Source organism: Temnothorax longispinosus, chromosome 11, assembly GCF_030848805.1.
Source record: "Temnothorax longispinosus isolate EJ_2023e chromosome 11, Tlon_JGU_v1, whole genome shotgun sequence".
Taxonomy (NCBI): domain Eukaryota; kingdom Metazoa; phylum Arthropoda; class Insecta; order Hymenoptera; family Formicidae; genus Temnothorax; species Temnothorax longispinosus.
Window position 1 is genome coordinate 9,270,209 of NC_092368.1, and position 18,952 is coordinate 9,289,160.

The following is an 18,952-nucleotide window of genomic DNA, read 5'->3' on the forward strand; positions in this document are numbered from 1 at the left end:
ATGGCACTGAAAAATAATTAGTCTTTCAATTAGTCTTTAAGTTTTAAGTACAATTGCTTCCAGTGCGATCATTTTCTAGTGCCACGCTTCCTTTATACAGCATCAAAATATCAAAAAAAAAATATCACAGTTTTTGGTATATGGATATTTTATAGCTTTGTGAATTTTGAACATTTGAAAAAATGTATCTTGTGATATTTAAGTAATGATATTTCGATGAAACTCTAGAAAAGAAATTTCAAGTTTGTATAACAATTCAAAAATTTTCATAAAAAATTTGACAAGTTTACATTATCCTTATTATGTAGATAAATAGATATTAGAAAAACTCTAAGTTATAATAACGAGATAATATATTATAATATATATTATAATATAAAATGCTATAACTAAAAGTTGACTCCTCAAGTTTACTCCTTCTTACTCAGGAATTCTCGCAACAATGCAAGTTTTTCTTCATGCCTACGTTGCCTGTTGGCTTCCCTCCTTTCCTGCGATTCACGAAATGCAGTAATAAGTGGATCTTCTGTTTTCTTTTTCTTGTTATCCTGACGAGATTGTTCTGCTAGACACTTTTGAGAGTTGTTTTTCAAAACTTTAATGCTACCAGGACTCACAAGAACTTCAGGTTTAATACTATCATCCATACTTTTAATTTTATCAATCTCGTCTTGGTATGGAACTTCCACGGGATCATTACCTGATTGTTTATTATGCTTTACAGCACCAGTCTTACGTTTTAAGACATTTTTGAAACAAGATTCGCATTGAATTCCGCTTACGTAAATTTTAAACTCGTTTGATATATCCGTAGCAATACATTCCCACATCAATTTTTTGTTTCTGAATTTTTTCATTGGTCCAACTTTCACCACGTTCTCGTTGTATAGAGCAAGCATTTTCTTCGTCTCACCATCAGTCCATTTTCTTGAAGCAGTGGCTTTCTTACTTGTTCCTGGAAGTATGACTGCAGAAGAAGAAGGAATCGCAGGACTAACCCTGTTTGTAATAAGATCATCACCCTTTCCAGAAGTACCAGCTGTATTAAAATCCTCAAGATTTTCTTTATCTAAAAAAATATAAAACGTAATCAATAACACTTTCATTGTAATTTGACAAACAGATTTTTATAATATGCGTGTCCCTGCGAGAAATGACGAGGAATGACCCATCGAATCGACATCTAATCAACGTCGAAATCATGATTTCACACGATCATGATTTCGACGTTGATTAGACGTCGATTCGATGGGTCATTTCTCGCTGGGGTGTATGAACTGACCTTCGAGGTTATCCGATGTTTCCTCCATGCCTAAAGTCTCCCTTGTTAAATACGCCAATTTATATTCTTCAGCTATTAAAAAAAGCAGATATTTTTTTTAACGTTTTCAATTATAACCCAAACACAAAATAATCACATATAAAAACGGATTAATAATAAAAGGACAACACAAAAAAAACAAAGTATTCTGATAAGTTAATGTTCTTACCTGGTCCAATCGTAACTTCACATAGGATACCTTCGGAAGTTTCGATTATTTGATCATTTTCATCAAGCACCATTCCTCGGAATTTTATTTCTTCTGAATTTAGAGCCATTTCTGATTTTTTAATTTTTCTACTATTTATTAATGCACAGAACAATGGACGTCTTTATCAACAGAATAACCACGGAATAACTCTAGATGGCGTCTGATGACGTCAACGTGCGATCGCATTGCACTCGAACATGATTTAGAGCATGATTTGACCCAAGAGCGATCACGGAGCAATTCTAGGGCGAATCTCGAGCATTCACTCGAAAACGGCATAAGAAACTCTGCAATTGTTTTCTCGTATGCGGAACTGGCCAATCTTTAACCGCGGTTATCTTTTCAGGATCCGTAGTTATGCCTTCCGCCGAAATAACATGTCCCAAATATCTAACGCTTCTACTAAAAAGAGTGCATTTATTTGTATTCAACTTCAGATTAACTTCCCTTAGGCGTAAAAGCACCGTCTCAAGATTCCTCAACATTTCGGGAAAACTTTTACCAAAAATAATTACATCATCTAGATAAACTGAACAAATTTTATTCAAAAATTGTTTAAGGACTTTTTCCATAAGACGCTGAAACGTAGCAGGGGCGTTACAAAGGCCAAAAGGCATAACGGTGAACTGCCAGAGACCATTACCGATAGAAAACACTGTCTTTTCTTTGTCTTCAGGACGGATTTTCACTTGCCAGTATCCGCTCTTTAAGTCTAAAGTGTAAACCAAATGTTACCTGATAACTGGTCGAAAATGTCGTCTATTCTGGGAATAGGAAAAGAATCCTTTTTAGTTACAGCATTAACTTTCTTGTAATCCACGCAAAATCTGATAAAGCCATCTTTCTTTTTGACAAGAACTACAGGTAAGATCCAGGGGCTTTGTGATTCCTCAATCACCCCTTGTTTTCTCATATCCTAAATAATTTTATTCACCTCTTCCCGCATTTAGATTGGAATACGACGGGAAACCTGCTTTATGGGAGGAGAATCTTTCACATCTATAGCATGTTTAACAATATAACAATTCCCTGCAATAATTTCTTTAGAAAACACATCCTGAAAATCATTCAGAAATCGGGCAAAAATTTCCTTTTGGGACTCATTCAGATACAGAGAATTATTCACAAAAAGTTCTTCTAAGATAGACGAGTCTCCTCCAGAAGAAGCTTCTACTGAGAACAATTAAAGACTTTCTCTTTATTTAAATCGGGATCAACAAAGAAAGATTCGAAAACATTTTCCAAATTTACTTTTAAAAAAAAATATATTTCCAATAAGCATTCATCAGAAATCTTTGCCACAAACATAAGAACTTCGACAGAATATTTTCTTAATTAAACATTAACTTTAACTTTAGATTCTAAAGAAACTCTTTCTCCAGTTGGATACCTCAGATTGCAATTCTCTATTTTAATTTTTTCTATTTTATCCTCAACCATTTTAGAATTAACAACAGAAACATTGGAGCCCGTGTCTATCTTAAAGGAACCACATTTATTGTTTAGTAAATTATTATAACAGAAATCTTTTTCATTTTTCTTATCAACTACTACATTTTTTAAACGAAAAACTTTCGGGGTATTTTTCGCAAAAGTTGACCCCGCCCCGTCGAGCTCAACTAAACTGCGTTTTCCTCTTCGGGGCATTCAGATCAAAAATGCCCCGTTTTCCCGCACGTCCAACATTTCCTTCGGTCGGCGCCAAATTTGCTGCCGCGCGAGTTTTCCTTCCGGCTTCTCCAGCCTTTCCCTTTTTCCTCCTCCTTTCCTTCTTCCTTCCCTTCTACTTCCTTCCGCGCGGTCCTTCCTCTCCACCCCTTCTCAAAATTCTTTTCGAAATATTCTCTCTTTCTTTCGAAACTATTTCCCTGAATGATTTTTATCGCTTTTGCCCTTTCGACGGCTGTTTTCAAGGAGGTTTTCCTCTAATTGGAGAGTCCTCAGAAAACTGTCAGATAACGCAGAAACAAATTGCGCGCACGCGATCTTATCTCGAACCGAAAAAGAATACTCGGGGTAAGCTAATCGCGAAAGTCTTTCTAAATCCAAGCTAAGAGAACCCAAATCCTCTCCATTTCTCTGCTTTCGACCCGTAAATTGTGTATAAAAGTTTTGCGACAAATCCCCCTCGCCGAAGCGCAACTCCAATTTCGATTTTAATTCTTTGAAACATAAATTCTCCAAGTTTTTCCGACTCTAGCACCGTCCGCGCATTTCCCCTAAGACTCGCGGCCAACGCAACGGATTTTGACGCGTCGTCCCAATTATTCGCGCGCGCGATGAGAAGAAACTGGGAGAGGAATTCTCGCAGCGGCCGGCGTTGAGTCGTCGAACGTGTCGAGCTTCAACTTGAAACCCAATTTCGTACGTGCACAACTTCCACGCGTTTCTTCCGCGGCGGCTCGCGCTCTCGCGTCTCCGATATCTCCACGCGTCACTTCCGCGGCCGCGGCGGTCCGCGCTCTCGTATTTCCGGTCGCATTAAATGAAAAGGAACTTAGCTGCGGGAGTTCTCGTAGCTGTGGCTCCGCTTTCCACTGTCGCAGCAACGCCGCGTATTCCTCACGCATCTGGCGGATCTCCTGCATCATCGCCTGCAGTGTCACCACTTCCGCCGAGAGCTGAGGGGCGCTCGAGCCGGGTCGTATCTCCGTCTCTGTCTCGAGCCGTGGAGCTCTCGGCTTCGGGGTTCCCATCCGCGCTCTCTTTCTCGTCGCGGGCGCTGTCGATGGCTCGGTACTCGTCATCGAGTTCCTCGTTCGCTCGTCCGTCCTCGCTCGTCCGATCCCGGACGAGCCCCCAAAATGTTGCGCTGCGCTCCGCTAATCTCAAGCACTCGCGTTCGCGCCGCGCACTCCCGGACTCGCGTAAGAGAGACGAGACTCGTTTATAAAAAAGGAACTCAGGTTTATTATAGATCTCTGTACAAGAATGCGTATCTTAAGATTCTGAAGAAGAGCTCGTCCGAATGTTTTGAGTCTCCCCGTAAATCTGACAGTCGAAGTAGAAAATCAATACATCAATAACGTCCCGTCGTTAAGGTGCTATTACATGAAAGCGTCCGAGCGTCGAGCGTCGAGCGTCAAACACGTGCGCATCACCTTTGCGCAGGATTCTAAACCGTACAGATTTCAGCGTCTTGACGCTATTCCTATTGCAATGGCGAGTGACGAGGTAAATAGGTTATGTTCCTGTTTTGGCATATCTCTTGTTGAGATAAGTAATTGAAATATTGTATGTTATAGGCATCAGATATAACGTGCGGCGTGTGCACGGCAACAATTGCGAGGCAAAATATTAAGAGTCACCAATGTGTGCAACAATGGCACAGTATTACCATCGAGTCTGATTCCCAAATATTTTATCCTACGAATGGTATGGTATGGAAAAATGGTATGGAAAAATATGTATTGATTATTTCATAATTTTTGATAGTCGATATGATACAACATTCATAAGAAGCAAAAACAATTTTTATAAAATTTATCAAACTTTAACTTTGAATATCTTTTGAACGGTTGAATTTATGAAAAAATGATAAGAGATCGTTTTTGTAGAGCGGTAAACTTACTATAGAAAATCTATGTGGCGCAATGCTGTATTGCTGTTGGTTAGATAGTTATAAAATGTTTTCTATCTTACTAAATAAAAAATAAAAAATCGCGATGAGCGACCTGTTAATATTAATATTAAGGGCTAAAATTTTAACAGGTATCTTATTTTACCTTCCTGCAAGTATATATGCTATTCGTGAAATGAAAAAAAAAAAAGTTGCTTCAAAATGACACACCCTAATGTATATGTATGTATATGGGACGTTCCATGTCAACCGGGACAGGGCCGTCTCCAAAATTCTATTGAACCGATTAAAATGGTTTAGGGCTTAAAATCTTTGTTTTTGTGTGCTCTATCAAATACAGTGTGGTACTTTTAAAAATTCAATATGGCGGTCAAAATATGGCGCTTCATATGAGTTAAAAACACAAATCATATGATTAAATTGTTGTTTCTAATGGAAAAAAGAGGATACATAGCTTGTGAGTAGATAGCATTAAGATTTGGATGTCTCTCAAAAAAATAAAAATAGCGGATCCAATATGGCGGACGAATTTTTCTTAAATTTATCAAATTCACTTAAAACTCGTTACTCGGGGATTTTTGGGGTCGCTGATTACGAAATTAAAGTCAGATTTTAAAAATTTAAAATGGCGGATCCAATATGGCAAACTGATTTTTTTAAAATTCATAGGATTTACTTGGAACTCGTTACTCGGGAGTTTTTGGGGTCGTTGATTACGAAATTGAAGTCAGTTTAAAGAAATTTAAAATGGCGGATTTTACAGTAGCGGCGAAAAGTATTTTGACAAAGCGTTTATTGCCGGTAGAGCGCACACCGTACGCGCTGCGTGGTAGAAATTGTTGTTAGTAAACACTTCCGCAGTCTGCAGCGGCGACAACATCAGTTTTGATCGGGTCGATGTTTCGTTTCCGAGGTGCCGCTATTATCTTTAATCTGTAAGTCGAAAAGTATTTTGACACAGTGGGTTTCGTTTAAGAGCGACACGCAGGGGCTCACGTAAGTTACTTTATTCACGGTTTTTGCTTATTTTATGTTTTGTTTACGTTCAGGAGCTATGCCAAAACAAAAGGAATACTCCAACGACATAAAATTGGCTGTTATTGCAGCATTGAAAAATGGACAATCTCAAGCTCAAGTAGCGAGGCATTTTAATCTGAGCAGACAAATAATTTTGGTTTGGAACCGTAAACAGCAGTCCACAGGCTCGGTTAGCAACAAAGATCGGGTCGACCGCCAAAACTTACTGACAGGGTATCTAGAATTATCCGCCGCATGAGTGTCGCTAACCCACGTCTGACAGCAGTCGACATTAAGAGAGATTTAAATGAGAATCACAGTCTTGACATCAGTTTAACCACTGTAAAACAATACCTTCGCAACGCAAATTTGTTTGGCAGACGTCCTTCCAAAAAGCCATTTATATCCGCGAAGAACAGAAAGGCGCGTCTCAAATTTGCCCAAAAACACAAGAACTGGACTAGTAAGGAGCGACGAAAGTAAGTTCAATATGTTCTCATCTGATGGCATAAGGTATGTTAGACGACCTCCAAACAAAAGAGATGACCCCAAGTATCAGGTACCGACTGTTAAGCACGGTGGTGGCCATGTCATGGTTTGGGGCTGCTTCTCTTATTCAGGAGTCGGTCCGTTAGTCGAAGTGAAGAGCATCATGGACCGATTTTGTTACTGTGAAATACTGCAGAATTACATGCTCCCTTATGCTAAGCACAACCTTGTCAGAAACTGGATTTTTCAGCAGGATAACGATCCAAAACATACCTCTGCACATGTAAAAGAGTTCTTTACATCTAAGAAGATTAAAGTTCTAGAGTGGCCAAGTCAAAGTCCCGATCTAAATCCAATAGAACATTTATGGGAAGAGTTAGATAGACGGATTAGAAAAAGAAAATTCTCCAGAAAACAAGATTTGATGGCCTGTCTTGCAGAAGAATGGAAGGAAATACCATTAAGTGTGATCACCAAACTTATTGACTCTATGCCGGCAAGATGTGCGGCTGTGATTAAATCTAAGGGCTTTGCCACTAAATATTAAAGTTTCTGATGCAGTCAAATTAATTTTTGATGATTAATTACAGGCTTTGTTTAAAAATTTCAACAGATAATGGTGTTGTCAAAATACTTTCTTTCCACATTTGTTTAAAAAATGTAAAAAAAAAAACGTAGTTTTCGTTTATAAATGTTATATATTTTTTTTTTTTTTTCATTTCTACTAAGAGGCATTGTTGCCTTTGGACACATATTATAACTTTGTTTCAGAAATAAACATTTATTTTCTATAAATTGTGCTTGTCAAAATACTTTCCGCCGCTACTGTATATATTCAACAAAGGCAAGATGTAATAATCCAACCAACGAAGGCAAGATGTAATGCATAATCCAGCCAGCAAAGGCAAGATGTAATCGACAATCCAGCCAGCAAAAGCAAGATGTAATAATCCAACCAACCTTGGTTACGAATGTATTTGACGTATTCTTATTGAACAGATACAGTAATAGGCTGATACGATACGTTATGCACAAGACTAATGCAATGGACTAATATAAAGAATGTAATAGCGGATCGTAACAATTAAGGCACGCGTGCATGCGGGACATCTCTCTCTGAGGGCGAGTAGAACGGAACCGGATCTAATGAAATTAGATGGCGTATGCGCTGCCGTCTCGAGCGCTGTCGTCCCGAGCGCTGTCGTGCAGACTGTCCAGGCCTGCGTTCTGAAACCTTACTCGAGTTAACTTTAGTTAACTCGAGGCGTTCAGAAATGCCTAGTTGACCCATTTGTGGCGTTCAGAAACACGCTTGAGTCAACTCTCGAGTTAACTATTTCTACCCACGTCGAGGAGGTAGGTAGAAATTACTCGACATGCGCACATATATAGATTCCGTCACATAAGGGGCACATAACGCATGTTCTCGAAACACGCCTTTTTTAGGTTAAAGTTATTCACAAGAACCGGCGAACAAAAAGGGATACGTTTCGTTTCGACATTGAGCTTCAACGATTTTCATACTTTCGTGCAATTAATAGTTTGAAATTGCAAATTGAGAAAAATGTCTGAAAACAGACAAGAAATCGTATTTGTGACAGATAAAAAAGGAAATAAAATTTTCAACAAGGACGGGTTAGTCCTCGTTCAAAATACGGCAAGTAAGTTGACGTAGAAACTGATAGAGATTAACAGAATTACTTTCATATCGATGGATTGTAATAGAAAAAAGACATTTCAAGTCTGTATGAGCATAGATGACTATATAGGCGAATTAGCTTTAGACTATCGATATTATATAAAATTCAATTATTAATTAACCGTATCTTAATAATTGTAATAGCAAATTGTTTGCAACTGTGACTGAAAACAGTATCAGTGGATTTATATGGTGAATCTCTTATAAATCTCTTTGAAATTATATATCTCTTATATATCTCTTTGAAATTTTTCCGCACTACACTTTATTATAGAGAGCCTCTAATGATTAGAGGCTCTCTACTTCATTATTCTAACAAGCACCTGACAACCCGGGAAAAAATATTCATATCTGATCATATATGATCATATATGAATGGCCATATATGGTCAGATATGGAAATTGGCCAGATCTGAGGATATATGATCTGGTATTATTGTATATGTTAATATCTGATCAGGTATGATCAGGTACGAACTATATATTTATTAGGTATGAACATATATATTTAAGTAAGTTTCAGAAAATTGTTATATATTTTCAAAAGTTATTTTTTAAGAGTGTGCAACTTTATTATAAAAGTAGACTCTACGATACAACTAATACAAAAATTGTGCCGCTCTATAGTGCGAGACAGTGTCGTGTCTTTTGATACCGTTCTTATAACACTGTTTGTCAAATTTTAAATACGAGAAACAGATCCCATCGAATGCCATCTATTGAATACTTTGAGATGCAATATCTGATCTGATCATATATAATATTATATGACTATATAGGTTCATACATGATTATATATGCTCTATATATGGGTATGTAAAAACTTATATCTGTTCATATCTCATTTATACATGTTCATATACTGTCAAATATGAATATTTTTCCTGGACATTTTGTTCGCGGATATAAAAGTCCGGGAAAAATATTCATATCTGACAGTATATGAACATATATAAATGAGATATGAACAGATATAAGTTTTACATGCCCATGTATAGAGCATATATAATCATATATGGTTATCTATCGCCATATATGATCAGATCGTGCATTATACATGACACAAGATCTGATCATATATGGCGATAGATAACCATATATGATTATATATGCTCTATACATGGGCATGTAAAACTTATATCTGTTCATATCTCATTTATATATGTTCATATACTGTCAGATATGAATATTTTTCCCGGACATTTTATATCATTATATCCCAATCTGGTCATATATAGACAGATCTGATCATGTTTCATATCATTTCCGGCCGTATATGAACATATACAATCATATACAGCATCGCGTCTTGTCATATATGATCATATACAGTGCCGATACAGTTATGTATGGCCATACATAATTATATCTGATAATACATGGCCGAACATTCTTTATATACGACCATGTAAGGCCAGATACGATTATGTATAGTGTCATATCTGGCTACACATAATAATATGTCTGACCATATATGAACTTATATGATCAGATCTTGTGTCATGTATAATGTACGATCTGATCATATATAGCGATATATAACCATATATGATTATATATGCTTTAGATATGGGCATATAAAACTTATATCTGTTCATATCTCATTTATATATGTTCATATATGTTCATATCTCATTTATATATGTTCATATACCGTCAGATATGAATATTTTTTCCCGGGAATTTCTATTTTCTTTTCTATTCAATTTCAGACCAAACTTTCATGTACGTAAAGCTATTTGAGGGATTGATAAACAAACCATGTAAGGAGCCTTTGAAAGATCAAAATTCAACATTTCTTTCTCCATCAAACACTCAAGTTCAAAGCAGCCAGGTGCAATCTACCGTGCAATAGCAGGGGCATCACCACATTGAAGCAGTTGCAACATCGAGACGAGACGATTGTGACTCGGGGCCTTCAAAGGATGCTAACAAAGAAGACGCTACCAACGATAAAGCGAATTGGGCTCCCAATGCCATTACAGCTCTAATGGCTGAGTACAAAGATCACGCCACAAGCTTCCAGATAAATACTAAAGGGCATACCGAGATATGGAAAAAGATTTCATCTAATTTGCACATGAACGGCTATTTATATACGCATAAGCAGTGCGAGAACAAATTTAAGAATTTAAAAAAACGATACCACGCCAAAATCGACAATATGAAATCTAAGCAAACTGGGGCACCAGCTTTACGATTTGACTACTTTGATATATTTCATGAAATATTTGGGCAGTAGCCAAATGTCGAGCCAGTTGCATTAGCCTCTGCGACAAGAGGATCAGCGTCGTTGAACATTCTTAACGCAGTCGATGATGATGACATATTTAAAGATGATGGTGATGAAAACGAAGCATCTACCAATGACATAAAAGAGAGAAAACGTCGTACTGAGGCAACGCCCACGCGAAATAAAGGAAAAAAAACGAAATTCGAAAACGCTGTCGACGAGATGAAGAAGGCAATAGAGCACAAGTCAACACAGCAAGATCTCAGGCAAGAGAGATTATTGGCTGCTCACAAAGAACAAACTGATCGCTTGATTAACTCAATGGACAATCTTATCAAGAAGTTGTAGTACAATGATGACTGACTACCAAGACTGACTGGAGTGGCTTTATAAGTTTCGATTTATAATAAGTGTAGCTAACCTCAAGTCGTAAGAAATTGACAAATTACAGTTATTTTTCTCACATATGCCTGTAATTTGTCAATTTCTTACGGCTTGAGGCTTACTACATTTATTGTAGATTGAAACTAATGTAATGTCACACACCGACGTACTGACCACAGGAGGAGCTCCAATTGTAACAAGCTCCGCTTCCTTATGTTCTGTGATACAGTTGATATTTCGGAATAAGCAAAGATAAAAGATATAGTATTGAACTATTTGTTACATGAATTTCAGAACTTTATGTCTTAAGTGATACATGAAACACGACACGGAAAAAATGTTTAACATGTAAGATTAGATGTATTTTTGTTTCAAGACGTTGTCTTACATATTTTATGTTTGTTATGTTAATTGCAAACTATGTGATTGCAAAGTGATATTATCTGCGATTCAAAACTTTAACATTAGTTTCAATTATGGAAAGTGATATTATATTGTATGTTGCACGGATATGGTGCAATAGCTTGAAGTATTAAGGCTTAGCCAGACAAACTTTCATAGCTGCATAACCATATGTACAAAAAAAATAATCCAATCGCATTTTAAGTGCGTCCTCATGATAGAAATCCAATTGGAAAAATTTTTTTATGCAAACGGTTATGCAGCTATGCAAGTTTGTCTGGATAGGCCTTTAGAATGTCATTAAGCAATTTAGTTTTTACCACAGTAGCCTTAATAATTCATTGGTAATTATTTTATACGTTTCCAAAAATTAGATTTGTAATCTTTTTATATTATTGTTAGTTTAAGATTAAAATTATCATCTCTTTAGTTTTGTTTAAAATGTAGTATTACATACATAATTTATGTGAGTTTAAAAACTGCATTATTGCAAGTAATATTGCATTGTATATGTTATGTTACACTAAAATAGTGTGATGCACCAAAGTATTAACGAATCTTATTGACCAAATACATATTTTTATTTCGTAAAAAAGACATTGAATATTATTATGAAAGGATGCAGCAACGTCTCGACGCCAAGTAATTATTTACACAATACTTATTTTCTTATTCATAGAATACGTCATACAATAGTATAAAAATGGGTACTTTATTTCTACATCAGCTAGACTCGGTAATACAATAACTCGGCTAATTCGTTTCTTTTCGGATGTCCATTATTTTCACCAGGCACAGCTCGATGTACGGGATTGATCGGCTCTGCATCTTGGTTGTCATTGTTCATTCCCTCAATGACATATTCTTCTATAAATAAATCATTATGATCGATACACATGTTGTGCAGAACACATGATGCTAATATCGTAGCAGGTATCAAATCAGTACGATTCATGTCCAGATATTTTAATCTTCTAAAACGACCTTTCAGTAACGCAAAAGATCTCTCAATCACCTGTCTAGTGCTTGCCAAATTTCTATTAAAGTGCCTTTGAATTTCGGTAGTGTTCCCTCTGTCGATGTACGGGGGAATAAGCCAGATTAGTACAGGGTAGGCCTTGTCTCCTAACAAAAACTCCCCATTTGGGAAGTAAGCTTGCGGTTCACCACTTATTTGTGCATAGATATCCGAGTTACGAAATATTCTGACATCGCTTACGGAGCTTGGATAGCCAGCAAAACAATCTATAAATTTCAACGATGGGTCGCAGATGGCTTGCAGAGTAATGCCATAAAAACATTTCCGATTTATATACACCTCTGGATCTATTTGTGGAGCTTTAATGGGGATATATGTTCCGTCAATCGCGCCAAGTACACCCGGAATATGAGAAAGTTTTTGGAACTTTTCTTTGATCTCCTCTATTTCTGCTCGTTGAGGCCATTTAATGAATCGGTGTGCAATTCTGCACAACGCTGTAACCACTCGAACAAATGATGCTGACAATGAAGACTTTGCCATGTTGAATCGATCTCCAATGGATCTAGAAAAGAAAATTTTGTGTATGATCAATATTTTGGAGCATATAACGATTTTACAGAAAACTATAAATAGAAAGGATATAAGGAGCTTTATTCGTTCCAATGTTACAATCTTTCTGTAACGTTTTGTAGCTTATGCGGGACTGTAAAGTGAATATGTGTCAATTCAAGCAGTGTCCTTACAGAAAACCATTCTAACATTCCGTGATCTAACATTGTCAACTATTTATTTCTGTTATAATTTTTGTCTGCATAAATAAAATACCAATAAAAAAGACCATAAATAAATACCTATATGAGTCTGGTGAACTAAGGAGCCAAATTACAGAAAGTAATTGTTTCCGAGGGTCGATCATTGGACGGCCCTGTCGATTATCGTCACCTATTAGCATACATCCAATCATTTGTAGTAAATCCTCAAAAGTATCAAGTGGTACTCTGAAATGTTGTTGGAATTGAACGGACGTGTAATTCGACACCACATTCTCAATATATCCAGTAATGCGTGTTGGCGTATTTTCCTTTTCCAATGCCATAAGGCAAAACAATTCCTCTTCGTCATCATCCTCCTTAAATTTAATTATCATACATCGCTTGATTAAAGTAAACAAAAATTAGTGAAGGTCACTTACTGATTTATTAATTACGATAGTGAGTCTATTAGGTTGTATATAAATGTAATCATTTGCTTTAATGTTACTTAAAATTAGACTATATCATTCTTAATATATTTTTTACTTATTATTATTTTAACTTATTATTTTCATTCTCAATTATATTGTCAATGCTCCATTGAAAATAAAGACTATCTAATACTACATAAACCTCGTATATATATAAAAAACGTATAATGCTTTCCATCAGTAAAAATTTGTCAATCCTAACCTCATAATGGCAATGGGTTAACGAACTTGACATTAATATATCAATTGTCTTCCGACTAATATTATTACATTATTTTGTAGATAACAACTTACCTCTGATGCCTTCATAATGGTCCAATAATTAGCGGCTTGAGCAGCGATTTGTGCTATTACAAAAGAAATAGCTCGTTTGATACGGACACTATTTTCCTGATGCGCTGCCATATTTTCACTCATATTCAATGCTTGATGGGAGAGCGCCATGTTAACTCGTGATGTTACTTTCGTCGTCCATAAACGACAGTAAAGGCTTTCACACATAAAATGTCGTAAGGACGTAAAACGTAGGCGTAAGAAAATCGATCAATCCCAATCAAGTATTTCCCCCTACTGTGGTTACGGACAGCACAATACTTGATTGGGATTGGTCGATTTTCTTACGCTTACGTTTTACGTTCTTACGCGATTTTATGTGTGAAGGCCTTAACCCGAAGTCAACTCTAACTCTACTCCTACTCTACCTGGGTAAAAGTTTCTGAACGCAGGCCAGAGCGGCCACCTCAACACAATGGAATGTTAATGAAATGATGATTTGCTGATCGTCTTTTGTTTTCAGGGTTTCGTAACTCTAGGCTGAACTGTTTAAAACGAGACTCAGTCCGCTCGACGCTCACCGCTCTTAGGTAGAATATAGGTCCAATGTAAGGAAAAATAGGTCCATTGTAGAACAAAATAGGTTCTATGTAGGATCAAAGTAGGTTTAATGTAGTGACAAAGAAGATTTAGTGTTGGTTAAAAGTTAGTTCACCGTTAGATTCGTAATCATCGACCCCAAAAACTCCCGAGTAATGTGTTTCAAGTAAATCCGATAAATTAAAAAAAAAATCAGTCCGCCATGTTGGATCCGCCATTTTGAATTTTTCTAAACTGACTTCAATTTTGTAATCAGCGACCCCAAAAACCCCCGAGTAACGAGTTTCAAGTGAATCCGATGAATTTTAAAAAAATCAGTCCGCCATATTGGATCCGCCATTTTGAATTTTTAAAATCTGACTTCAATTTCGTAATCAGCAACCCCAAAAACCCCCGAGTAACGAGTTTCAAGTAAATCTGATAAATTTAAGAAGTCCGCCATATTGGATCCGCTATTTTTATTTTTTTGAGAGACATCCAAATCTTAGTGCTATCTACTCACAAGCTATGTATCCTCTCTTTTTCATTAGAAACAACAATTTAATCTCGGTAATAATTTCGTCCGCCAGTGAATAAAATCAGCAAATTCAATTCATTTCTCGATTAACTGGCGCAATATATACAAAAATGCACAACGTTTCGGCTCAAGATTCGAGCCCTTTTCAAGTGCGAACTGAAACAGGAACAGCAAGAAAAAAACAAACAATATAAATGAATCGAGATAAATATTAAATTAACGACGTTAAATAGTGAGCAATACCTATATCATCTATGACTCGTCACATAATTAATACAGATTCCTGAGTTCACGAGCATGTTCCCGCATGGCCATAAAGGTCAGCTGCGAACCAATCTTAATTTGTAGCAACAATGATATATGAGGAGAGAAAGCGACGATCAAGAAAAACTTACGAATTCCGTAATAAAGGGTACCCCACGGTAAAATAGGCAAAATGCCACTGTCAATGAAACGGAAAAATGACTTTGGATCTGCATAAGTACACTAAAAAAAGAATTTTCTACGATTTTTCCGACTATCCATCCCCCCTCCTTTTCCTAGTGGCACCAAAAAACCGCTTTTTTCAAAAATAATTTTTTTCTCCGGTTCCTTCATGTTAAAAATTTTGAAAAAATTTGAGAATATAGCTTATAAAAAGTACTTAGCACACAATTTTTTTGAGCTTTAGGCGCGTTGAATATCTAACCTAAAAAAATTAAATAAATATTTGAATCAATTTTTTTCTAATTTTTTTGATAGTTGCAGGTCTAATTACTCTAGAAAATTGTATATTTTAGTGTTCTACATGTATTAGAATTTTTTCAGATTTTTCGGAATGGTGGGCCGTACTCAAAAATGCGTGATATTTGTATAATATTGCTAGGAATTAAAAAACCATTTTAATAATTTTTATTAAATTTTATTAAATTATTTTTAATAGTATTGTTACATACAATTTTAAAATAATATTGATATTGTAAACGCAATAATATTATTTGTGTAATATTAGATAATATTTATTTAATATTGCTAAAAATTAAAACATTTTAATGAATATTATTAAATTTTATCAAATTGTTATTTTTAATAATAGTATTACATGCAATATTAAGAAAATAATATTGATATTATCTTTCTATCTCTTTCTTCTTCAAAACTGCTCCATGCTACTCTGCACTGTATGAATTTCCACTGATAAAGAATGACGTAACACTATAACATAATACAAAAACTGTAATTATTATTTATATCTAATTATACAAAGTGAGTTTTATTTTGTATGCCAATTATCTTCACTAATTATCTCAGAAAGTATTGGTTTATTGGAAAAATGTTTCAGATAAAAGTTGGAGGGTTTATAGGGGAATAATGGATGATCTTATTAGATTTTGAGTCTGGAATCCATGTTGAGCCCAGTAGGGTCCAAGTCAAATTTTTTAAATAAAAACTCCCTTTTTTATTACATCATCTTTTTCTACTAATTAATATAAACAACTTTTGTCTGAAACATTTTTTATTTGCCTTATACTTTTTGAGATATGCAAAAAAAATTTGGTAATTTTTTTAATATTTAGCTTATATCTTGATAAATGTTTGTCGGAGTGAAAAGTGGTACAGGACTTTTTGACTTGATTTGGTTTCAAGAATATACTGTTGCAATAGTATTCTAATTTCTTTAAATAATTGTGTACACATGAAAGCTTTAAGGAAATGTATACACAAATATTTAAAGAAATTGGGGTATTATTGCAATAGCATATTCTTGAGACCATATCAAGTCAAAAAGTCTTGTATCATTTTTCCATCCGACAAGCATTTATCAAGATATCATAAACTAAATATTTAAAAAATTACCCTTCTTGAATATCTCAAAAAGTTATAAGGCAAATAAAAAATGTTTCAGACAAAAGTTGTTTATATTAATTAGTAGAAAAAGATAATGTAATAAAAAATGAAAATTTTTATTTAAAAAATTTGACTTGGACCCTACTGGGCTCAACATGGGTTCCAGACTCAAAATCTAATAAGATCATCCATTATTCCTCTATGAACCCTCCAATTTTTATCTGAAACATTTTTCCAATAAACCAATACTTTCTAAAATAAATTAGCGAAGATAATTGGTACACAAAATAAAACTCACCTTGTATAAATAATAATTACAGTTTTTGGGTGCGTTCGGGGAGCTCGCTACCGCGCTACCAACGCTAACGCTATTAACTCCGTTCATGAAGCCATGATAGCGCTAGCGAATGCGAGCTCCATGAACAGCAGTAGTGTACTATAGCGTAGCGTTTCGTAGACCCCTGCGCCACCAAATTTGAAAACCTGAGTTAATAAATGCTGCTGTATCAATTACTTCTTTAATATTTTCGAGAGTAGTATGTGTGTAAATGAATACAATTCATATTCGTAGTAAAACAACTTAAAGAAACTATTTCACAAAATATAAAAAAACGATTTCCAATTCATGAAACTCATATGTTCGCGGAGCACTTCTGGATCCGACTCTTCAAAGTGTTAGAGGTACATTGCTGAATATCTCGCAGACAAGCAGCAATCTCCTAAGAAATTTTTAATATATATGATCCACAAAATGATGATTCCCCTGAATGTAAAAAATGAGTAGGTTAGATTATTTTTGACATTGTTTTTATATAAAGTAAGAAATATAATTAAATATATTTTTTAATAATATATCCATATTCGGTTCTATTTGATTATATGCTATATAGAATTAATTTATACTTTTAATACAATTAAAAAATTAGTGTATACGAATTTTGTCCATTAAGCTATATATAACTTTTATTATAGTTTTCATAAACTATATATCTAAGCAATACCTTAGTCTAGGTAATTTATAGTATCTAGATTTACAAAATCTATGCTTAATATTGTAATTAAGCCTAGTATATATAAGTCTTACATAGTTTATATTTGCACCAGCTTCTATATTAATCACCAAATATAAGATTATTATTTTTATGATATATATAAGTTAAATTCTCATGTTTAGTTTTACTTTTTCATAATAGCAGATTATTTTAATAAGTCATGTGAGCTTCTTGGAGTTAAAAAATTACGATTGGAGTTAGCGGCGAAACATACAATAAGCATTATTCCTCCTGAAGATCCTATTCTTGTCAAAGTTAAAAAGTATTTACATATGTCAGAATCTATTATCGAAGATCCTCTACAATGGTGGAATAAATTAAATGAAGTTGTCACTGCCGAATTTGTACAAATTGGTATATGCTGCATTTATGCCGCGATTACAAGTTCAGCATCTGAATGCGGGTTTTCTTCTGCAGGTTTGCTTATCACAGCAAAACGTTCTTCGTTAAAACCATCAAAATCTAATAAAATATTATTTATTTACGGTAATTTCAAATTAATAAAAGATATGTATTTAAAGTCAGTAAAATAAGTTTTACATTAAGTATATTATTTATATTATTTATACAACTAATGTGAAGAAATATTTAATAAGTAAGAGAGAAAGAAGTCTAATATCTTATGATTATATACAGTAAATTACATTTTATTTTTGTTACGTATGATGGTCAGGAATAACATTTTAAGATAAATTTTATTTTCTTTTGTAAAAGAAAAGTATAATGCTAATGAAATGATCGTATTTTGAAAACAAGTGCTGAGTATTTATTGTTTGCTATTTTTGTTCATTCCGATAAATTATCACTCGCCAATTCCGCCGCTGCTGAAAAAGAAAATTATTATATAAATGTTATATAATATAATGAATATGTAAGTACAACTAAACAAAATTTAATTCTATTTGATCCTATTATCTTAATAAAATCGTTTTATTTCACACACACAGGAATCTTTTTTACAAAAAATCGGAGGCCATTCACCGAGAGAACATGTTAGAAATATTTTGGCAAAAGTCTTTTCTAATGAATGTGCAATGAAATGTTCCTGGAAAGGACGCAGACAAAACTTTGCTGTATCAAAATTATTGGTGATTACAATAATGAAAGGTATATTCACCTATA

At 34.8% G+C, this 18,952-nt stretch overlaps 2 protein-coding genes and 1 long non-coding RNA gene across 4 annotated transcripts; 1 reads left to right on the plus strand and 2 right to left on the minus strand.

Moving 5' to 3' along the window:
* Positions 1–410: 410 nt before the first annotated feature.
* LOC139821843 (uncharacterized) lies at positions 411–4,768 on the minus strand. Its single transcript, XM_071793203.1, has 2 exons — positions 1,283–4,768; positions 411–1,069 (listed from the first exon to the last, which is right to left on the minus strand). Exons 1-2 carry the CDS (start codon positions 1,308–1,310, stop codon positions 411–413), a joined length of 687 nt encoding a protein of 228 aa, XP_071649304.1. The 5' UTR covers positions 1,311–4,768.
* Positions 4,769–6,961: 2,193 nt separating this feature from the next.
* LOC139821845 (uncharacterized) lies at positions 6,962–11,237 on the plus strand. Its single transcript, XR_011734364.1, has 3 exons — positions 6,962–7,974; positions 8,065–8,279; positions 10,030–11,237. It is a non-coding gene; the product is annotated as an uncharacterized lncRNA (long non-coding RNA).
* A 143-nt stretch (positions 11,238–11,380) lies between these two features.
* On the minus strand, positions 11,381–14,813 carry LOC139821841 (putative nuclease HARBI1). 2 transcript variants are annotated; one of them, XM_071793200.1, is made up of 4 exons: positions 13,856–14,718; positions 13,170–13,447; positions 12,352–12,880; positions 12,068–12,203 (listed from the first exon to the last, which is right to left on the minus strand). In XM_071793200.1, exons 1-4 carry the CDS (start codon positions 14,060–14,062, stop codon positions 12,180–12,182), a joined length of 1,038 nt encoding a protein of 345 aa, XP_071649301.1. In that variant the 5' UTR covers positions 14,063–14,718; the 3' UTR covers positions 12,068–12,179. The 2 variants fall into 2 exon arrangements, with proteins under 2 accessions (XP_071649300.1, XP_071649301.1); XM_071793199.1 differs by having other exon boundaries at positions 11,381–12,880; positions 13,856–14,813.
* Between the last annotated feature and the right edge of the window lie 4,139 nt (positions 14,814–18,952).